The 5,869-nt window shown below is 35.9% G+C and overlaps 2 protein-coding genes across 2 annotated transcripts; one reads left to right on the forward strand and one right to left on the reverse strand.

Annotated features, from left to right (window-relative positions):
* On the forward strand, nucleotides 1-1,993 carry LOC104736903 (peroxidase 37-like). Its single transcript, XM_010456988.2, has 4 exons — nucleotides 1-255; nucleotides 913-1,104; nucleotides 1,212-1,380; nucleotides 1,467-1,993. The coding sequence occupies exons 1-4, from the start codon at nucleotides 49-51 to the stop codon at nucleotides 1,934-1,936; spliced, it is 1,038 nt and encodes a 345-aa protein (XP_010455290.1). The 5' UTR covers nucleotides 1-48; the 3' UTR covers nucleotides 1,937-1,993.
* LOC104736904 (nitrilase-like protein 2) lies at nucleotides 2,709-5,519 on the reverse strand. Its single transcript, XM_010456989.2, has 9 exons — nucleotides 5,242-5,519; nucleotides 4,721-4,857; nucleotides 4,481-4,606; nucleotides 4,317-4,375; nucleotides 3,802-3,914; nucleotides 3,472-3,564; nucleotides 3,275-3,377; nucleotides 3,088-3,170; nucleotides 2,709-2,977 (listed from the first exon to the last, which is right to left on the reverse strand). Exons 1-9 carry the CDS (start codon nucleotides 5,425-5,427, stop codon nucleotides 2,954-2,956), a joined length of 924 nt encoding a protein of 307 aa, XP_010455291.1. The 5' UTR covers nucleotides 5,428-5,519; the 3' UTR covers nucleotides 2,709-2,953.

Consider the following 5,869-nt stretch of genomic DNA (forward strand, 5'->3'; position numbering starts at 1 on the left):
ACACAAATTAAAACTATAACAGCAAAATTATCTAAGAGTACTAAGAAAATGACTTCCTCTTTGATAAAATTGGGATTTGTTGTTCTTCTTCTTCAAGTATCATTGTCTCACGCTCAACTAAGCCCTACCTTTTACGATAAAACATGTCCACAAGTCTTTGACATTGCGACCAAAACCATTCGCGATGCTCTGAGATCAGACCCTCGTATCGCTGCAAGCATCCTTCGTCTTCATTTCCACGACTGCTTTGTTAATGTAAGATATACCATTAGACTTAATATATTTCACGTTATATACTTTCATAGTTTATCCTAAAGAGTGGGAATGCTTTACTGATATTATAAACTTAATTGAAACCAGTATATGAAAATGTGATAAACATTAATTTCAGTTTCTTGTTCAACTCAAAATATTCGTTTTCACTTCTTTTCCAATATAAGATACTCAAGCTGTAAAATTACTAAAATACTCTCTTTATGGTGCTGAAATTTTGGCTTTCTTTTGGACCATAAAACCAATAGTAAAAACCGGGGTTGATTAAAGATAAAAATGGCAAAAGAAAATAATTAAATTCTAGTTTTGAAAGTTTGATTCTATTTTTTTAAAGTAGTTTCAGTTCAATATGAAAGACCTATAGATATGATCACTATTTTAAATGGACTAACCACTTCTCATCTGTAATATTAATATTATATTATGTTCTCTATGGATTCACGTGAATAAGTTTATGCTAGTGTAGTGAGTACTATAGTGTGATATTAGATTTACTATTTACTTGCGGTAGAAATGATTATAGTTCGGGGTAAAATATGTATGAAAAAGTATAACTTGCTTGTACTGTATGTAAGATATTGTGATTTAACAATGTGGTTTGACTAAATGTGAAGATATATATTTTGTTTAAAAAAAAAGGGATGTGATGCGTCGATATTGTTAGACAACACAACATCGTTTAGGACGGAGAAGGACGCCTTTGGGAACGCTAAATCAGCCCGGGGTTTCGATGTGATCGATAAAATGAAGGCTGCCGTAGAGAAAGCATGTCCAAGAACCGTTTCATGTGCTGATTTGCTCACCATCGCGGCTCAAGAATCTGTTGTTTTGGTATGAATCTTTCGCTGTGCCTATGCAAATTCTATCTAGACCATTTTAAAAAAAAATTAAGCAGGATAAAATATTTGGACTAAATATAATGAATATATATACGATAGGCGGGAGGACCTTCATGGATGGTTCCAGGTGGAAGAAGAGACGGCTTAAGAGGTTTTATGGATCTTGCTAATGATAACCTTCCAGCTCCATTCTTTACCCTTAAACAACTTAAGGATAGCTTCAAAAAAGTAGGACTCGAGCTTCCTTCTGATCTCGTTGCTCTTTCCGGTACGTTATCATCTATAATTGTAATAATAACTCTATATGACTATAGGTTTAGTTTATTTAATCTTTTGATATTCGTCTTTGTTTAGGTGCTCACACCTTTGGCAAAAACCAATGTCAGTTCATAATGGATCGGCTTTACAACTTCAGTAACACCGGTTTACCTGACCCAACTCTTGACAAATCTTACCTCAGCACGCTTAGAAAACAATGTCCACGTAATGGAAACCAAAGTGTCTTGGTAGATTTTGACTTACGTACGCCAACACTATTTGACAACAAATACTACGTGAATCTCAAAGAGAACAAAGGTCTTATCCAGAGCGACCAAGAGTTATTCTCAAGCCCTGACGCTAAAGACACTATCCCGTTAGTCCGAGCATACGCTGATGGTCAAGGGAAATTTTTCGATGCGTTTGTGAAGGCAATGATAAGGATGGGAAACCTTTCACCATTAACAGGGAAGCAAGGAGAAATTAGATTGAACTGTAGAGTGGTGAATTCGAAACCCAAAATCATGGATGTGGTTGATGCTGATGATTTTGTCAGCTCAATGTGAGGAAATGACTTTCTTCTAATAATAAATAACTTATCAGTGTTATCATGATGTTTTCTTTTTTACTTGCTACCTTGTTTCTCTCACGTTACTTATAATCTACATATAACCATTAAAGCCTTTAAAGGTCACGTATGGAAGAAACATTAAATTACAATTGATGGTGGCCGTGGCCTATAAGTGTATGGTCTTGTTGGTTCAAATTCATGGTGCTACATGCTCCAGCGTTAGTGGTTGGGATTAGATCTTGATTAGCTTGTTTTTTAGGGAGTTTTGGAAACTGTCCTGGCACAACTCTAGGTATGTTCAAACTAAGGTAGTGACCATCGTATATTCGTATGGAATGACAATACCTCTGTTGTTTTGTCCACAATTGTTAGAAACAATGGAGTGGCCTTCTCCCTTGAGTTGAATTTGTGTAAAATACCACGACCAAGGAACAACGCCATTCGAAGCCCTTTTGGGATGACCCCATCACTGATACTCTGTCTAATGTATACGGTCAACAAGCAACTAAGTAGAATCTTTGACAAGGTACAAAGTTAAATGATCACCTCACCTAGGTAATAATAATCCGATGTCAAACGGAGAATGTGAAATTCAAATAAGGCCATCGGTGTTTCTACACTTGTACCTATATTGGCAATATTCCATGCTCCGCCAAACATCTCAAGCTCTCTCACAAGTTCTATGGTCCTTCCTTTTTCATTTCCAAGTGGACGTACATGTCAGACAAGTCACTTACCGCCTACAACTGCCGGAAGATACTTATATACATCCTGTTTTCATTGTCTCCTTATTGATAAAACGTGTGGGTTCAGATACAACCGTGATGGGTGAAAACATCTTACGACTTAACCATGATGTGTGAGGACAAGGTTCATTTATCTATTGGAATATTGTGTTCTTATTTTCTTAGCTTAGCTTATTATTGAGACTTAGTATCTTGTTTCAAATTAATTCATTTACAACTTACCCAAGAAAATCACAACTCCAAATTTCACAACACCAATGAATTCATCAGAGATCTATTGAGACCCGTTGCTGCAAAACAAAGAAGTTGGAAATATAAGACTTCCTTTGTTCAACCGCTTGGTTTACAGAAACACAAGTTCTGTCCCATTCAGAATATGTCAACTTCTGTATTATATTACCTTATCAATAGGCATGTTTGTTCTCACTGAGTCAATAAGTGCAAAATCTATATCTGCCACGACAATGCCAGTTGAAATACGATCTGCAACGGAAACAAAATCATCATTTTATTTTGATCAGAAGAGACTTTTGTCTAGTACATCTTAGATATATATATGATGCCTTCAATCAGTTTGGGATTCTCACCGGGTAATCTTCCAATTACAGTTCCCCACGGATCAATGATCAGTGTGTCCCCATAACTTTCTCTTTTCTCATTATGCTTTCCAGCTTGAGCAGCAGCTATGACCTGACAATTAACCAAGCAACAGGAATCGAACAGAGACTGTTAATCTCAAATGAAATGAGAAGTTAACAAGGGAGAGAAGTGTGTAATCACATACATAACATTGTGTTTCAATTGCCCGGGCTCGAAGAAGAATCTCCCAGTGTGCCTCACCAGTGACCTTGGTGAAAGCTGATGGTACTAGTAAAACCTGCATGCTTTAATTGTTCACTGGACAAGCATTAAGACAGTACATACTCAAGTTTGTGGATTTTTTTTTGTAGGAACTCAGTTTTAACAAATTGTTTTATTTTTTCTCCTTTCGAAACATATATATTTCAAGTCAACCACTATTTTAGCTTGTGTGATTCTACCATTTCTTTCTTTGACTGAGTTTTCCAAACAATGCCAAGAAGGTTCATATTAATTGAATTACATTGGATTTTACCTGAGCTCTGTGATCGAATCTCAGTTGCTGATAAATCTTAGGAAACCTCAAATCGTAGCATACAGTAAGGCCTAAGCGCCCAATAGGGCTGTCTAGGGAAACAATCTTTGTCCCTGACAAATTAAAAGAATCAAAAATCTTATCTCAAAGATATGAAATACATCAGTTCCTAGTCTTCTTAAGTGTAAAGACAATGGTTTTACAAGGAATAGAATCTCTTAGAGATTATCAGCATAACGATGTGATTTAAAAAGTGTTATTGATCATGCATTCTTTGTGGTTTTGCAATGATTATAAGGTTATGATACCACTTCATGTGTTATATATTCGGATTTTGAACTGCGAATCACTCCACAAACAACTTTTTTCTTTCTTCATACCAAAAGCAATATGCATAACATATGTTTTTGGAATGGACCTAAGATACATTGTATGTCGGATTGTTCAGACATGATATCAAGATTAGAATAGATAAGACCATTCTAATCAGGAAGACTATACTTAACAAAGTTTACCTGGAACCGTAAAGCTGCTTTCCTTGTACGAGCTTCCACCAGGAACATCAACATCAAACCTTCATACAACAGAAGTTGTCACTTAGTGATTCTAACCAAATACAGGATCTTAAGAAACGCTAAAACTAAAATCTGTGATAAAAGGAGAATCTAATAAAGTTTACAAATGCATTTTCTGATAAGTATCCCGGATGATCCCAGCATCATCGATCACAACATGTGTATTACACAAATGGGTATCATCAAATCTCTCTTGAAAGCCTCCAAGAGACAACCATATATTAGAATCCCTGCAAACACAGAACATGTTCCACAAGACCTTAATTAGTCTAAGCAATGCAGAGAGGAAACAACTCAATATAGTAGTACCTAAGCGAATCTACACAAAGAAAACATTGCTTTACCTGGCTAGAGAGCAATACCGTTGAATCACTGGCCCATCTAATGGTTCAGCGATTTTCACACTTTCCCCTTGTTTATCTCCCACAAAGGAGAAGTTCTCAGGGAAGCAAATCAGCTTCGCACCGGCCAATGCTGCCTCCTTTTGTACAGTTACACATACTCAATGATTCAAAAGACTTAACAAAAGTAGTAAAATTTGGGAAGTAGTAATCTCAAAGATTAAAAAGACTTTACAAAAGTAGTAAAATTTTGGATAAAAATTGAAACTTTCAAATCTCAATCACTTATAAAATCCTCATAAAGTTTTCAACTTTTTTTATTCTTAAACTTCAAAATCCACAATCTCGAAGCAATGAAAGCAAAAAGGGTAGAATCCAATCCAATCCAGAATTGAAAAGTTGAAATCAAATCTCTAATAATCGTAACCTGATTAGTCAAATCACTAACATAATCAAATTTGATCGCAAAGTCTTCAACTTTTACTGAATCGGAAACGAAATATAGAGACTGGGGAGGATTTTACTTGAACGAGTCGAGAGCAAGTGGCGAAATTGGCCATGAGATCATTCACTGATGTCATCTGAGCTGCTGCGACACGAACTGTTTTGTTTACTGTGGCCATGGCTAGAGGAGTCTGAGCAGAGAGAGTGACGCGTGTAAATAGAGAAGGTGGTTTCGTGAAGCCGAGAGGAACAAAGTAAACGTTCATCCGCAACGTAGTGACGAGACTACCGTCAGGTCTTTTGTCAATACTTCTTTTACTTTAATCAAGTGAAAAAAAAAAAAATTTGATATTTTATGTCCATCCTTGTGAATTGTGTCAATTGTGATTAGGGGGACTTTATAAAGTTTTTTTTATTTGCTTTTAATGATTGGTGTGATGCGGTGGAAACTTGAGTGATTTCTCTAAATTTATAAGACTATCCTCATCGGCACAATTATGTTGTTTCTTAGTTTGTTTCTTAGGGGTAGATAATATTAATTATTGAAACCTAAGCTAAGAAATGCAAGATTCGTTTCTTATTTTAGGATTGCAAGAAACGTCTCTTGCTGGACAAGTGTCACAAAATCAGTGGGTCGAGTTTTATTTGGGACGAAGGGGTTTAATTTTTTTTTTCATCTCTCTTTCACTTTCCTTTTTTCTCTTTTCT

Source organism: Camelina sativa, chromosome 13 (genome assembly GCF_000633955.1).
Source record: "Camelina sativa cultivar DH55 chromosome 13, Cs, whole genome shotgun sequence".
In the NCBI taxonomy this organism is placed as follows: Eukaryota; Viridiplantae; Streptophyta; class Magnoliopsida; order Brassicales; family Brassicaceae; genus Camelina; species Camelina sativa.

Coding starts and splice junctions, on each gene's coding strand:
- LOC104736903 (XM_010456988.2), top strand. CDS start 49: ATGACTTCCTCTTTGATAAAATTGGGATTTGTTGTTCTTCTTCTTCAA. Junction 256..912: donor TCCACGACTGCTTTGTTAAT/GTAAGATATACC, acceptor TTAAAAAAAAAG/GGATGTGATGCGTCGATATT. Junction 1,381..1,466: donor TGATCTCGTTGCTCTTTCCG/GTACGTTATCAT, acceptor GTCTTTGTTTAG/GTGCTCACACCTTTGGCAAA.
- LOC104736904 (XM_010456989.2), bottom strand. CDS start 5,427: ATGAACGTTTACTTTGTTCCTCTCGGCTTCACGAAACCACCTTCTCTA. Junction 4,376..4,480: donor ACTTATCAGAAAATGCATTT/GTAAACTTTATT, acceptor TGTTGTATGAAG/GTTTGATGTTGATGTTCCTG. Junction 3,171..3,274: donor TGTAATTGGAAGATTACCCG/GTGAGAATCCCA, acceptor TTTCCGTTGCAG/ATCGTATTTCAACTGGCATT.